The 15,284-nt window shown below is 45.8% G+C and overlaps 1 protein-coding gene across 2 annotated transcripts in view; it reads left to right on the top strand.

The window, feature by feature from the left end:
* Nucleotides 1–723, top strand: part of LOC107383731 (prohibitin-2) — a 32,179-nt gene extending 31,456 nt beyond the window's left edge. For both annotated transcript variants that reach the window (XM_015956519.3, XM_070541519.1), the window contains exon 10: nucleotides 55–723. In XM_015956519.3, the coding sequence (XP_015812005.1) occupies nucleotides 55–76 (22 nt within the window). In that variant the 3' untranslated portion in view covers nucleotides 77–723. The remainder of the gene's footprint in view (nucleotides 1–54) is intronic.
* The last annotated feature ends 14,561 nt before the right edge of the window (nucleotides 724–15,284 follow it).

The following is a 15,284-nucleotide window of genomic DNA, read 5'->3' as shown; positions in this document are numbered from 1 at the left end:
TCCTGAGTAAAGGTTCATTCATGTGTCTTTTTTTTTTCCTCTTCTCTCTTTCAGTTTGCTGTTGTCTAAGAAGTAAAGTCGTTTCCTCCCATCATTCCTTTCATTTCTTCTCACGCCGCCTCTCCATCGGTCCCGTTTGGCCCAGCAGGACCGGTTCTGCTGCCCACAGAGAGTCCAGTTAATTGAGTAAACATGGTCGCCTCCTGCTCGAAGACCAAGTTCCTCTCTGCTTCTGGGAGGAACTTCCTCTTCAAACCAGGAAGAGGAACAAAGTAGAAAGACTTTAATCACATTTCCGTCATTGTTCCAGATGTTCTGATTGGTTAATTAAAGCAAACGGGAAGTGCTGCAGCCGATCTGGCTCATTACCGGGGAAAACAAAGGAATTCGGTGTAAAAGTCAGATCAGAAATTCCAGCTTAACCTAAAAATCAGAACAAGTGAGTTCTGGTGTCAGAACCAGGAAACAGTTTGAGTCTGAAGCAGCTTCTGTTGGTCTGGGCCAGAACCAGGAAGTTCTGTCGTAGAAGCACTAACTAATAACACCACTGGTAGCTGGAGGCTCGTTGTTTCAGCTGATTTCTGTGTTGGTTCGATAAAACCAGGAACACCTGGAAACACCTGGAGGAAGGCTTTGACCCAAACACACCTTAGGCTTGAGAAACGAGCAGGTAAAATCAGAAAGACTTTGACCTTTGAATGAATAAACTAATTCATCTGTGAACTGTTGGAGTAATCTGTGAGATTTTTTAGGTAGAAACATGAACCTCTGTGGGTCACATGACCTAATGACCTTACACTGAAAGTGTTTGGTTCTGTCTGTGGCTCGGACCATCCCAGGTGTATGTTCTCCGGGTCTAATCCACACACACAAACACACACTACCAGGACTCCTCTGAAGAACTGAGGAGAGAAAATGGCTGCCGAGTTGTAGAAGCTGTAACTGGAGTGAGTGAGTGTGTGTGTGTGTATGTGTGTGTGTGCGTGCGCGTGCGTGCGTGCGTGCGTGTGTGTGTGTCGAGCGAACCCACCCCTTCCCTGGCTGCTCCGAGGTGGGCGGGGCAGATACAACTCAGAGGGAAGTTTTCATGTGGGGGAGGGATGATTATTGATGGAGGGGCCGGGAGATGAGGGTGGGATCTGATTGGTTCTCACACCCCGCCCCCTCACACCAAGCCCGTTCAGCCAGCCAATCAGAAACTGCCAAACGGTTTGAAAGATGCCAGAGAAAGAAGGGGAAAAGGCGGAGTCAGAGGAGATCAAAGCGCCGCCGAACATGTCTGCGTTTAGTGGTTCTAACGGGGAACTCGCAGGTTCTCTGCTGCAGGGCTTCCGGTGGCTGTAACCGCCGCCCCACCCCCACCTACCCGCCCACACACGCTGACCCAGTTTATGGTTAAACCAGACCCACTTGAGGAACTGCAGCTTCTTATTTTCTGAAGAAACAGAAAAAATATTTAGAACAAAATTCTTAATGTTTGTTTCTCTGATGTAAATAAATATTCACACAACCCAAATCCAGGCAACAGCTGACACTCCTTCAGCCTCAGCCGCTGCGTGTTTTCTGTGACCTCATCTCCCTCCTCATCAGCATCATCAGTGCTCTGCGTCTGCAGAAATTTGCTGGGGAGGGGGGTTGCAGCAGCTGGGGTGATCATGTGATCGCCACGACGACTCCTCCACTCCCTTTCCCCTCCCCTCCCATGTCCCGGTGCACAAACAAGGACGGATTACCGTTCATCTGCTCTGTTGCCATGGAAACACTGACCTCACATTGTGGTGACCGGGGATTTGGGCCGGTTACCATGGCGACAGGCTGCTGCTGCCGGTGCAGTTAAGTTGCTAGGGAATGTGTGTGTGTGTGTGTGCGCGCAGCTCTGCAGTGTCAGGAACCAAAAGCGGGTTACTGGGAACCAGCTGGGTGCAGTCTGCGGGCCTTTGATGAAAACTGCTGCTGATTATTACTGACGTTTGTTTAATCTGATGGGATTAAATTAGTTTAAACTCAGATTCTTCGGGTTTGTTTACCGGTTCTGACCCGTTTAGGATGGGATAATAGTGACTTCATCCAGGTTCGTCAGCTGATTAACCCGAGTAAAGATGGCCGCCACAGCTGAGACGTGGTTTATCAAGGATCTGAGCTAAGAGCAGGTGGCCTTTACCTGATGAACAAACCATTACCCCTAAAGCGGGCGTGTCCGAAGTGTGGCTCAGGGGCCATTTGTGGCCCCACTTGAACTTAAGGATCAACATATTCTGACTTTTTTACGCTCAAATTTTTACCCACATTCCTGTTTTTGGTTTTATCATTTTTGTAAAAACGATACATTTTTGTGTCTCATGAGGATTATTCACTCGACGACTGACCCCGATCTAAAGCGTGTCGGTGAAACCGAGCTTCTAACTGGACACGTGAAACATGTATGTAAGCTTTTACACGCTCAGCCCTACCTCAGACTCCCAGTTAGGAGCTGCTTTTGGAACACCATTTCTGCAGTTAATATAGGGCTAGACAGGAAATCACACGGTTTCAGTGTAAAACCCCTGGTAATTTTCAAAATAAAAGTCTGTTGCAGTGATTTCAAATCTATGTAGATAACTGGAGGGATTTTGAGATCTGGTGAGTGGAGCGAGGAGCACAGCGGAGAAGCTGCTTCGCGACTCAAGACTCTCCCAGTGTCCACTGGAGGGCAGCGACTAGCGAGTAAACCTTTTCGCCGCAGATGCTTCCAGTGTGCAGTACGGGTAAGACCACACTGAAAAATCTGTAATGGTTTCTGTTTGTTTTCATAGGTTGTTTAAAATATTCCAATATTTAAGATTGTTGTTTTGATTTTTACTTCATCACTAACATCTCTTATCTTTTCCCTGCAGGGGCTGCTCTGGTCCAAACGAACAAATGTCAGAACCATCCTCATCTGGTTTACTGATTCCCAAGATGTGTTTGAGGACTTGTGGTCTGTAGGAAACTCCAGTTCTCAGAACTAAACTTTTAGTCATTCAATACTTTATTAGACTGATTGTGTCTCAGGAGCTGAAAACAAACCCTCACTAGAACCCCGCCTCTGGCTGGGTGATGGTTCTGGGTCAGGATCAGGTCTGGGCTTGGACCGGGTTGTGGTTTTTTCTGTCTGAGCCTGAAGCTGCAGAGAAAAACAGGAAGTGATCCGACTCATTTCAGAGCCCACGGGCCGCCTCCTGCAGCTCACTTCCTCATTCCTGATGACACCTCCTCACACACACACACAAATACACACTCATAGATACACGCTCACTTACACTCACACACTCACAGATACACCCTCACACACACACAATTACTGATAGATGCACGCTCACTTACACACTCACTTAAACACACTTTCACTCACAGGAGGGAAGTCTGGGCCTCTCCACTCAGGCTGCTGCCTCCGTGACCCGACTCCGGCTAAGCAGAAGAAAATGGATGGATGGATAAATGAACAGAAAACCTTTCTAAATATTTCTGTTTACCTTTAAGGTTGTTTTTATATTTTAGGACACAGCAGGAATCAGGATTGTTTTCAAGTTAATTGAGACTAGCTCGGATTAACCATACCTCAGACTAGCTGTTAGCTCAGATTAATCATATGTCAGACTAGCTGTTAGTTCATGTTAATCATACGTCAGACTAGCTGTTGGTTCAGATTAATCATACCTCAGACTAGCTGTTGGTTCAGATTAACCATACCTCAGACTAGCTGTTAGCTCAGATTAATCATACCTCAGACCAGCTGTTGGCTCAGATTAATCATACGTCAGACTAGCTGTTAGCTCAGATTAATCATACATCAGACTAGCCGTTAGTTCAGATTAACCATACCTCAGACTAGCTGTTAGTTCAGATTAACCATACCTCAGGCTAGCTGTTGGCTCAGATTAATCATACCTCAGACTAGCTGTTAGCTTGGATTAATCATACCTCAGACTAGCCGTTAGCTCAGATTAACCATACCTCAGACTAGCTGTTAGCTCAGATTAACCATACCTCAGACTAGCTGTTAGCTCGGATTAATCATACCTCAGACTAGCTGTTAGCTTGGATTAATCATACATCAGACTAGCTGTTAGTTCGGATTAACCATACCTCAGACTAGCTGTTAGCTCAGATTAACCATACCCCAGACTGGCTGTTAGCTCAGATTAACCATACCCCAGACTGGCTGTTAGCGCAGATTAATCATACCTCAGACTAGCTGTTGGCTCAGATTAATCATACCTCAGACTAGCTGTTGGCTCAGATTAATCATACGTCAGACTAGCTGTTAGCTCAGATTAATCATACGTCAGACTAGCCGTTAGTTCAGATTAACCATACCTCAGACTAGCTGTTAGTTCAGATTAACCATACCTCAGGCTAGCTGTTGGCTCAGATTAATCATACCTCAGACTAGCTGTTAGCTTGGATTAATCATACCTCAGACTAGCCATTAGCTCAGATTAACCATACCTCAGACTAGCTGTTAGCTCAGATTAACCATACCGCAGACTAGCTGTTAGCTCGGATTAATCATACCTCAGACTAGCTGTTAGCTTGGATTAATCATACCTCAGACTAGCTGTTAGTTAAGATTAACCATACCTCAGACTAGCTGTTAGCTCAGATTAACCATACCCCAGACTGGCTGTTAGCTCAGATTAACCATACCCCAGACTGGCTGTTAGCGCAGATTAATCATACCTCAGACTAGCTGTTATCTTGGATTAACCATACCCCAGACTGGCTGTTAGCTCAGATTAACCATACCCCAGACTGGCTGTTAGCGCAGATTAATCATACCTCAGACTAGCTGTTAGCTTGGATTAACTATACCTCAGACTGGCTGCGGTGGTAGAGGAGTCAAAGACCCACCCCGTAACCAGAAGGTTGCAGGTTTGAGCCCCATCTGTTGCAGTTGTAGTGTAATTTGGCAAGGCACTTCACTCTCCATGCCAGCTGGAGGTGATTGGAGGGACTGGTGGACCCGTGTATGGCAGCCTCACCTTTGTTAGTAGAGGCGGACTGGCAATCAACAACCATTGTGCTCCAGGCCATTACACCCCCACCCCCTGAACTATTGTCCCCATCTGCCAGTGTGTCCCAGGGCAGCTGAGGCTACGTGGAAGCTAATCGCCACTCGTGTGTGTGTGAGTGGCTGCTTGTGTTGTAAATCTAGCTATGATTAACTGTTAACTCATCAGTTAAGATGGATGTAAACTTTATTTCTCTAAACCGAGGCTGTTCAAGACTAACAGTAGATAGGACCAAAAACTTCAGATTGGCTGAAATGTCCCTTTAATTATTTGTTTTTTGTGTGTGTGTGTGTGTGTGTGTTTGTGTGTGTCATGTTTGTCTTTAATCAGATAGAAGTCACACAAAAACCAAATTAATGAAGAATATTTTATCAATCAATCCTCTCTGAGGAGTCCTGTGTTTTTTAACGGAATTATTTTGTGTTTTCCTGTTTGTCAGGACTAACTCTCATCCCCTCCTGCTGCTCCTCCTGCTCCCGTCAGGACTCCATTTATGGTCTGAGGGGAAACTTTTCAAACCTCCAGCCACCAAAAAGCCTCCAGTAGGGAGTGACTACTTCCTGGAGTCTCGGAGGGCGACTCCTGTATTTTTAGAAAAGCAAACCGACTGGCTCTTATGAAGAGGGTGTGTGTGTGTGTGTGTGTGTGTGTGTGTGTGTGTGCTCTCTGGGAGGAGATCTGACAGTGATGCATTTATCATCATGTCTCTTCATGTCGGCCCTCAGATGTTTTCTGAATCAGCTGAAACAGAAGCACTGAAGCTTCTGCTTCTGCTCACGTTTCATAAATAATATCCGAGGAACTTTCTCCTGCTCTCTGCGGGAATTCCCACTGGTGGAGATGAAAGTTCTCCCCTGAGGGAGCAATAAGGAGGTTTGTCTCCAACCAAACACGTCAGAGGTTTAGCTGACGAGTCCCTCAGGTGTGAAAGGAACCAAACACCTGATTCAGACCTGGAGCTCCTGTTGGGTCTTTAAACAGAACCATCAGCTGATCCTGAAACGGACCAGCCGGATAACAAACTTCTCTGATGTTCAGGAAGTAAACCTGAGACTGAACAGGAAGTTCCAGTCAGGGAACTAAAGAACATCTGAAGTTCTGATCTGCTGTTCTAGTGAACCAGCTCTAAAGTCCATTCATCACCAACGTCGTTTTCCCGGGTTTGGATCAGAACTTTGATTCGTTTTAAACTAAACAGTTTACTGTGGAAACAACAGAAGATGTGGATCTCCATCCTCTGCTGTTTCTACACCTACAGGACTTCCTGATTCTGAAGTAAAACACACGTTTTCTCCTCAATAATCAGATTACTTTTTAGGTTTTGAGACAAAAACAAAATCCGAGAGTTTTCCTCCTCCAGCTGAAGCTGGGTTAGGGTAAAGCAGCTGAACTTTATTCCGGTGTGAACTGGGCCTTCATGTTGGGAATGCTACTTTAGATGTTTTCCTGCCCTGATCCGGCGCCGGTTCTGGTTCTGACTCCTCTGTCTGACTCTGTTTCAGATGGCTGAAGCTGCCTCTCACAGGATCTGTCTCTCAGTCCCGATCCGGTTTATGTGTGAGCTCTGCTCCGAGTTTTCCTTCCTCCCGCTCAGCTCCACCATCAGGCGCCATTTCAGGACCTGCAGAGGCCTTCTGCTGATTCTGTCATGGCAGAACAAAAGCTGCTCTGTCTTTGTCTGCAGACTCACGTCCACACACAACACGTGCAAACACGTTTACACCTGAGCAGCAGAACCAGGACCAGAACCGGGCTCTGATTAAGACCTGTTGGCACCAAGGTTGGCCGAAGCAGAAACAACACATCAGTTTTAGGGCCTGAAAATCTGAAATCTGGCTCCAGAGGAGAGGGAGTTGGAGGCTTTTATTGTGAAAATGAAGTGGTTTTTATAGTTTGACCTTAAGGTGAGGACAAACATCCGCTACTGATGACATCAGCTGTTTAGGCTAAATTAGATTTGATGTTTTTATTCTCAGATCAAGCCTCTCGTTGCTTTAATGTTTCTGAGATAATCCAGATTTTATTTCCTGCTTCCTGTGATTTGACACCAGAAACCAGTTGGAGGGAAATACACCCACCCATCCACCCCCCAAAAAAATCAAAGGAGCGTTTGAGGTTGGTGTGTGTGTGTGTGTTTTGCATCTCTCTAAGCAGCGTCAATCAGAGCTGCTGACGCCACCTGCAGGACAGACCTGATACAGAACCTGCACTCAGACTGAAAACATGATTCTGGGTTTATCATTAACGTCTCTAATCTGAGATTTGATTTTTGATTGTGAGATTAAAGGATCTTCAGTTTCTCCTAGTCTGACGTCCTGGTTCTGATCCGATTCTGGCCCGGAAGAAGTGGAGGTTCAAATAGGTTCAGACCTATTACAGGTGAGGAGCTCTATTATCCAGGGAGGAGTTAGGAGTGGAGCTGCTGCTCCTCCTGATGAAAAGGAATAACATGAGGTGGTTCTGATCAGAGTTCTTCATGAACACCTCCTTCTGGACTCTGGAAAGTTGACTGAGCAGGATTGATGGTTAATCCCTTGAGGTTCACGTGGCAGGAGTGAGGTGTGAGCACCACATTGTTTAAGTATCTCTGGGTCTTGTTCACGAGCGAGGGAAAGATGGAGCGTGAGATCGACAGGTGGGTTAGTGCTGCAGTGATGCGGGTGTTGTACCGGTCTGTCGTGGTGAAGAAAGAGCTTAGCCAGAGAGCAAAGCTCTTGATTTACCGGTCGATCTACGTTCCCACCCTCACCTATGGTCACGAGCTTTGGGTAGTGACCGAAAGAACGAGATCACGGACACAAGCAGATGAAATTAGTTATCTCCATCGGGTGGCTGGGCCCTCCTTAGAGATAGAGTGAGAAGCTCAGTCATCTGGGAGGGGCTTGGAGTAAACCTGCTGCTCCTCTACATTGAGAGGAGCCAATTGAGGTGGCTCGGGCATCTAGTCAGGATACCTCCCTGGGCACGTCCAACTGGAATCAGAAGGCTTTATTTTAATTTGTCAGGGTCACCACGTTAAGACATTGCTGCAGTACTTTGTGCAAAAATAAGAAATAAACACAATCAAATAATAACATAAAGGAGCAGTAACTAGAGGAACGACTAACTGCTGATCAGAGCCCAAACACAACACCGGTCATGTGACTGGAACCAAGCAGCTGGAGTGGGCAGCCCTGGGTCATGAGTCCAACAGCAGAGGGGAAGAGACTGTTGTTGTGGTGAGAGGTTCTGGTCCCAATGGATCTGAGCCTCCTGCCAGATGGGAGCGAGTCAAAGAGATCGTGTCCAGGGTGAGACGGGTCAGCTGTGATCCAACCTGCACGCCTCAATGACCTGGAGGTGTACAGGTCCTGTATGGAGGGGAGTTAGCAGCAGAGCGTACAACACACTGCAGCTTCTTCCTGTCCCTGGTGGTAGCTCCAGCGTACCACACTGTGATGGAGGAGGTGAGGATGGACTCGACTGCGGTGTAGAACCGCCTCATCGACTGCTGATATTTCTTCAGCTGCCTCAGGAAGTTCATCGTCTGCTGAGCCTTTATGATGGTGATGGTGGTGCCCAGGAAGCGACATGAGTCCACCATCGAGATGAGCGTGAGGAGGAGACCTAAAGGAAGACCCAGGACACGCTGGAGGGACTTTGTCTCTCGGCTGGCCAGGGAACGCCTTGGGATTTCCCCGGAGGATCTGGCCCAGGTGACTGGGGAGAGGGAAGTCTGGGCCTCTCTGGTTAGCTGCTGCCCCCGTGACCCAAAACGTCCTCACAGAAAGACAAAGTAGAACCTTTCTGGTACCTTTTCAGAATCTGTCATTGAAACTGCTAAACATCATTTCAGAACAACCTCTCCAAGAGCGAACATACGCACGTACAACCTAGTAACCAGGATGAGTCGTGCAGCCACCACGGCGCTCCCACATGTAGAAAACTGTTTATTAAAGTTTAGTGGTTAGCAGGTACCTGGTACCGGGTACTGGTCCAGTATTCTGGTACCTCTACATGATCAGCTGTTTTGAGTCAAAGGTGCAATGGTTCAGTTCCTGAATCAGAACCAAACCCTGATCTTAGGTTCTCGGGGAATTTAAGCTTTGGTTCTGGCCCGTGAGCCCAGTGATGATGTCAAAATAACTAATGAGAGGGAGGAGGGGTTTGTCTGCTTCAGACACCAAACTAAACCAGCTGTTTGTGTTGGTCTGAAGGTAGAAGCATCATTTCATCTTTAGCTGGGTTTTAGGGTGGTGGTTTATTATCTCAGGTAGTTTACCTTTAAGGTAGAAACTGGGTTCTATAACACACACACACACACACACACACGGGTTTAAACAAACCTCATGTTTAAGGGCAAAACGTTGAATGTTTATAGTCAAAGTCAGCAATAATAATAAAGTTTGTCTCTAAAACATGTAAAATGATCATTCTTCTAACTTTCTGAGCGTTCAAGGATCCAGCTGATGCTTCAGTTTTTGTTCATATTAAATATTTACTCACAGGCAAAAACATTAGCACCCACCCTTAGCTCGTAAACCACACCAACTGCATTACAGTTGTTTTCTAACACAGCAAAGTGTCATTTAACCGTGTTTGTGCCGACGGTTCGACCGCCACCGCGACCTTCTGCAGAGTTTGCTGCTGTCGGCGGCATCCCGCCTTCTCCGCTTGTCCGTGTTTAATAGAGCCATAATGCTGTTGGATCAAACACAGCTGCACTTACAAGAGATGTGTGAAGATACTAATGTTCTTACCAGCACAGTTTAAGGAAAGCATGGCAGCTAACCAGTGCTGTGCATAAGACTCAGACAGCAGCAGACAGGAATTAGCTCAAACACAAAGAAGGCGAAGCACAAGAATAGATGAGAAGAAAAGGCACCGCGCCAAAATCTGATAAACATTTCTAACAAGTTTTTTTTATTGTGTTATTTGTATTTTTATCTGGCTGATCTGCGGTTCATAGCGTCACAACACGCAGATAGATATCCACCTCGAATTGAGGCAGAAATTTGCCTTAGACATGGCTCGCCTTACAATACAATTGGCATCACATTCACGCAAATACATAAAAAGACAATTAAAAGGTATTAGAATGTTATCGTAAAAAAAAAATTAAGAATTCAAAATTGTAATTGCGGTGGGAACAAATGATTTCTTATAGACACCTTTCTTGACCAATGGTACCCTGAACCTCCTTCCTGATGGAAGTAAATGAAAATGTGGGTTCAGTGGATGGGTTGAGTCTGCACTGATCAGGGTAGCCTTCCTGTGCACTGCTCGCTCGTGAAGAACAGAAAGTGGGATCTGAGGAGAACCTGTAATTTTGCTGCCTAATTTAACAATACGAGACAGTTGTGTTTTGTTTTTGACTGTAAGAAAGTTATACCAAGCTGTAATATTGAAAGTTAGAATGGATTCAATCAGTGATTTATATACAATTGTTAGGATGTCCTTGTTCACTTGAGGGCTCTTAGCCTCCTTAGCATGTGGAGTCTTTGCAACATGAATAATTCATCCTGTCATAAATAGATCTGATGGTTACAGGTTGGCTGCAATGGACTGGCACTCTGTCCAGGGTGTACCCCGCCTGCTTGCCCATTGACCGCTGGAGATAGGCACCAGTCCCCCCGCAACTCTACATGGACAAGTGGGTTCAGACAATGGATGGGTGGATGGATGGATGGCTTACAGGTTGGTTTGGATCTCAGAGGTCCAGGTTCTATTTAATGCATAATTTCCACCTTAAATCAGACTGATAATTGGAGTAGGGAGCGTTTTAAGGCAGAGTGAGAATTGGTGCAACTTTGGTTCAGGTTGAGACTTGATTGTTGTCACATTTAGAGTCTGAATCATGAAACCATGAACGTTCCTCTCAGGAGGATTTCATATCTGGTGTCTGGAGCAGTAGGCCGGATCAGGAATCAGACTTCCTCCTTTAGGAGTCAGAAACCTGTCCCTGATATTTCATCTCATCTTTTTTATTTGATCTGAATCAGTTTTAGGGTTAAAGGATCATTTTCTGAGGAATCATGACTGTTTGGATTAAATCAGCAGATTTGGGGATTATGCAGAAATAAGACAAGAATAGAAGAAAAAATCTTTTTAACAAACTTTTGTAAAAATTATTGTTTACTTAAATCCTGGGAAACACAAACATCTCATTTTTGCTTTCTAATAATTCTGCTGCATGTTGATCTAGGCTGAAGTTCCGCTGGTGTCCACCAGAGGGCAGCAAGACAGAGTTTTACTGAACTACAACTCTGAGGTCTTCTGACCCCTGACCTTTAACCTCTGGCAGATCAGAAAGAATATAACCTAAAATCAAATAATTGTATAAGTGAAAACTTGTGAAACCATCTGGTGAATGAATGAATAATGCTAACGAGGGTTAGGGATGTTCTTTTGACATGGTTCTGCTGGCTGGTTTGTGTCGGATGGCTCATCCCTTGAGTTTTGTCCTTGGCTCTGCACTAAGCCAACTGTTACTGACCTCGGGGTCAAAGTGCATGCCGTGCTGGCCTAGAGTTAGAAAACCAAAACAAGCAGCTTCCTGTTTCAGTAAAGGATGAATGGCTCACACCGTGTTGAGTCAGAGCTCTCCAAAGTCGCCATTCATCCACTCATGCTGTTGATGATTAGAACCAGAACCACGTTTCTCGCCACATTCCTGGAGATTTGCTTCAGTGGAACGCTGCAAACATACAAAGTGGGATGCATCAAAGAAAGATAAGGAATGGAGAGCCTCAGAAACAAAGTGACTGGTGGTTACCTGGTGTTCAGAGGGAAGAAGCTGTTTCTGTGGCGTGAGGTTCTGGTCCAAATGGACCTGCACGTCCTGCCTGAGGGGAGCGGTCCACGACCAGGATGAGAGGGGTCAGCTGTACACGCGCTTGTCGGGGCTCGTCCCTGCAGCGGCCCCAGCGATCCACTTGGAGGCGGTGAGGATGGACTCGGGGAGGGTCGTGTAGAACTGGACCGTCACCATGGTTTCCTCTGCTGCTGCAGGAAGAACATCCTCAGCTGGGCCTTGTTGGTGAGGGAGCTGGTGGACATCTCCATCCCCGCTGCTCTTGGTTGTCCCACAGACCAAACGTGGCCTTAGAGGAGACCACAGCTCTGTAGAATGAGCTTCATCAGACTTGGCTGAATCCCGCCTCTTCCCTTGGGTGAGGCGTTTGTTTGTTTATTGTTTATTTGAGGGACAGATGCAAAAAGAAGGAAAACAGACCATTGTCAATAATAACCTGATGCCTGTATCACAGTGTTTGTAGCCACAGCTAATTAGCAACACGTGTCCCTGTCAGGGTTAGGGTTAGGGTTCAACCACACACACACACACGCACACACACATAACATGGTCAACACTTTTGCTGCTGTATAAACTAGGATTTTGTGTGTGTGAGTTTTTCTAGTTTTATATTTGTAGGAAGAAACTAAACAGAACTTTACAATTCCCACTTTTCCAGGTTTCTAACCCTTACCCATCTAACCACAAAGTCACGGAGAGGCAGAGGTCCACGCAGACATAAGTACACTTCTGATTCTCACCGTTACCAAAACAGGAGGCTTACGATACGAGCGTGATGAAACCGTTTGTATTTGGGCCGATTTCTCAGCTCATTCTGTTTCATTTGTTCAGCGCTTTGGTCCTGTGGCTGAGCTGTATCAATAAAGTTAGTATGGTGTCAAGGGTCAAAGGTCATTTCTCTGTTGTTTATTCTTTATTCTCCTTCTGGCTCCTGTTGGGAATCTGGTCACACCGGAGTTCCCTCTGGGTGACGGGAAAGGGATTTTCTATCTTATGTTCTACTGTCCTGTTCCATCAGAACCACTTAAAAGGGCTGCTGGGAAGGAAGAGTCCAGGACTGGATCAGGAATTCTGGGAATACTGACAGACCTAAAACATACTGCAATGGCCAGCGGGGGGCGCCACAGACCAGAAGAGACCTCCAGCGTGTTGTAGGATAACTGTGGTGTTGAACTTCTCACCAGCAATGATGGTGTGTTAAACCTGGTTAAATTCATACCAACGACATTTAAATATTTTAAATTCAAACTGCTGAATTAATCTGGCTTATAATCCTCATTTTTGTTATAGGAGGAGTTCAGAACTCATAAACACTAAATACATTTATTAGTGAGGTTGTTGTTAAACATTTAAGAAATGAGTAAAAATGGTTCTGTGATCAAAAGAAACAGTTTAATATAAAATAAATGTATTTAATTTGTGTTTCAGTCGTGCAGAAACAGCAAACCCAGTTGATGCCCCTACAGGTGGACACATGACCCAGACATCCATGGTCCAGGAGACCTCCCTGGAGACGGATAATCCAACCAGAACTCCTATGAAGGTTGGACCTGGATCCTGGTCAACATCTGGAGCAGGAATCCTTCCGACCTGAGACATCTGGAGAATTTTGTCCCTCTGGAGAGGACAAGAAGACCTGTGGACAGGTGAGACATTCCACAGTTCTAGTCCAGGTGAGTTCTGGAGACTTTAATGTTTAAGTTGTGGGTTTTACTCATTAGAACCATTGTTTGGATCTGGGTCTCAGCCAGGTACATTCATGTGTTCATTCCTTCATGTGAAGCACGTATGAACTTCATACAAAATGTTTAAACTTGTTTTTATAACCAAGGTTCAAAATCAGTCAATCTAACACACACACACACACAAATGCACGCACAGCACAGCACAGCACACACACACACACACACACACACACACAATGATGACATCACACCAGTGTGTGCATCAGGACTCTGAGGAGATCAATAATTAAACACACCTAATGGAGCTGCAGCAGAGGGTGTGTGTGTGTGTGTGTGTGTGTGTGTGTGTGTGTGTGTGTGTGTGTGTGTGTGTGTGTGTGTGTGTGTGTGTGTGTGTGTGTGTGTGTGTGTGTGTACCAGAACATCTGTTTAATCTGTGGAGATTAATAAAGAACCCAATCAGCTGTTGGACCGAGTAAGGGTTAAGAATCAGGTCCAGAACCCTAATCTCAACCTTCTGGCTCCGCCTCCTTCTGGAGCTGAAAGGTGAAGCCATGAAAGCCACACTGCCTTACCGATCAGATGTTTTTACACATCTGGTAGAAATAATTTCACATAGACATCTGATAATTCAGCAAAGACAGAAGTACAGCTGGATTTTTAAATTCACATCCCTCACACTGGTTTACATGGAGGGGGCGGGACTTAAAGATGGTGCTGCAACCCACCACCAGGGAGAGTTTGGTTTGTTTTCATTTGACTCCCAGGTTCTGATTGGATGTTTGCATTAGAGAAAATAAAGTAGCTGAAAATCACAAACTGATAAAACTTCAAACTAAACTCAACGACAGCTTCCTGGAGGAACAGGAAGTTTGTTTTGTTGTGAAACTTGCAGCTCGTTCTGGTTTTTGTTTAGTTTTTACCTCACTTAGAACCTGGATCAGCTGGTTCTCAGGTGTCAGCGTTAGAACAGGAGCAGAACCCGGTTTTAGTTCAGGAGTTCAGGTCAGTCTGGACAGAAACAGAATTCATCTGAGCCTGTTTAAACCAAATGGAAGTTCTACTCATCCACTTCCTGTTTCACACCTGCCAGGCTTTTAATTTGAAGGATCAGTCAGGCAGAACATATGGCTCAGGTTTGTGTGTGTGTGTGTGTGTGTGTGTGTGTGTGTGTGTGTGTGTGTGTGTGTGCGTGTGCGTGTGCGTGTGTGTGTGTGTGTGTGTGTGGTCACACAGGAATCATGTTTCAGGTGAATCGTTCTGAATCCTGGACCTTCCGACACCAGAACCCCCCACTGGGTCACACCTGTCTCACCTGCGTTCTTCTCACTTCACCTGATGGTTGGTTGAGGTGTTTGATCATGAAAGGGTGACTCATCAGATTCCAGTAAAATGAGTAAAACATAAGAAAAGATTTTATTTTTCCTGTGAATGGGATGAAGCCGCCTCTCCCATCTGACTGGATGGAGATGGGAAGACCTGGAAAACTCCTGCAGGTATCCGCTCTGAGTTACAGTTAGTCAAACAGGAAGTTCCCCTGTGGTTCGGCTTCTTCTCACGTGACCCCAACGCACCGACGGCCTTCGCTGCAGCCGGCTCCACAACAGAGCTTCAGTTTGTGAGAATGGAGCTTTATTCTTTCCCATTATTCCCACTCAGTAACTGGGCCTTTCACACAGGAGAAAGGCTTGTTGTTCCTGGGAGGAAAACAGATCCCAACACTGAAACGTCTCGACTCAAACCCAGTTCTGGGTCAGGTTGTAGTGGGCCCAACAG

Source organism: Nothobranchius furzeri, chromosome 11, assembly GCF_043380555.1.
Source record: "Nothobranchius furzeri strain GRZ-AD chromosome 11, NfurGRZ-RIMD1, whole genome shotgun sequence".
Classification (NCBI taxonomy): Eukaryota; Metazoa; Chordata; class Actinopteri; order Cyprinodontiformes; family Nothobranchiidae; genus Nothobranchius; species Nothobranchius furzeri.
The sequence above is the reverse complement of the archived record's forward strand: the minus strand, read 5'-3'. Positions and strand labels throughout refer to the sequence as shown.